Below are 900 nucleotides of genomic sequence, written 5' to 3' on the forward strand. Positions count from 1 at the left end.
CCCATCATGTTCCCCATCTCCTGTTCCCACAACGCTCCCCTTCACCACCCCACGTCCCTCCCATCCTCTTCTCCCCCAATGCTCCCCCTTATCCCCTCTCTGCCCCCTCCATGTGACACATCTGTCCCCCACCTGATAGACACTCAGCCGGGCGTCGGGGTCGTTGGCAATGCGGCGCAGCCCCAGGCAGGCAGCAGCCAAGCCAGGAGGGGGCAACTGAGCGGGCAGAGGGTAGGGGTTGGCATGGAGCATCCGTGGCAGCCAGTACAGCATCCGTTGGCACTTACGCACAGGACGACTGCGGGGCCCAAAGATGGCCAGCAGCAAGAACCGCGTCTCCGCATCCGGCACCACACCTGCAATAGAGAAGGGAGAAAAAAACCGGGAGCGTACATGGAACCCCTTTCACCTCCCAGCAGCTCATCACAGCTACCCTTACCGTATCTCTCCATCTGTTCCAAAACCTGCAGCCCGCACTCCTGCTGCCGTGGAAAGGGAGCAAAGAGTCGATGCAGGGGCCCCCGTGGCACCCAGGGCCCACGGGGCAGCAAACGCAGGAGCCGGTTGTAAGCATCCAGCTGCCTGGCCACCCCCAGTGCTGGCATCGCTGCCAGTGCTGCTGCCACCAGTTCCAGGCGTCCCAACCGCCGGCCTGGTGCCCGTTCCAGCTCCTCTAACGCTGCTGCAAAGGTCGCAGGGCCTCCCTGCTCCTCGTCCCGTGGCGTGTTCTGAGAGCCACGATCGGATGGTGGCTCTGAGGCATCGCTGCTGCTCTGGCACATGGGGCGAGCAGCCTGGGGAGGGGGGGGGCACAGGGTGAAGGCAAGAAAACAGCCCCCCTCCACGGCCCAATTCCCTTCTTCCTCTCCTCACTCAGCTCCTGGCCATGCCCCCCATCCA

General features: G+C 63.9%; 1 protein-coding gene across 1 annotated transcript; it reads right to left on the reverse strand.

Annotated features, from left to right (window-relative positions):
* Positions 1-8: 8 nt before the first annotated feature.
* LOC104916255 (evolutionarily conserved signaling intermediate in Toll pathway, mitochondrial-like) lies at positions 9-823 on the reverse strand (the record flags this gene model as incomplete). Its single annotated transcript, XM_010727289.3, has 2 exons — positions 440-823; positions 9-356 (listed from the first exon to the last, which is right to left on the reverse strand). Coding segments are annotated over exons 1-2 (691 nt in total), but the record flags the coding sequence as incomplete, so codon positions are not given.
* Positions 824-900: the final 77 nt, after the last annotated feature.

Source organism: Meleagris gallopavo, unplaced genomic scaffold (assembly GCF_000146605.3).
Source record: "Meleagris gallopavo isolate NT-WF06-2002-E0010 breed Aviagen turkey brand Nicholas breeding stock unplaced genomic scaffold, Turkey_5.1 ChrUn_random_7180001880128, whole genome shotgun sequence".
Lineage (NCBI taxonomy): Eukaryota > Metazoa > Chordata > Aves > Galliformes > Phasianidae > Meleagris > Meleagris gallopavo.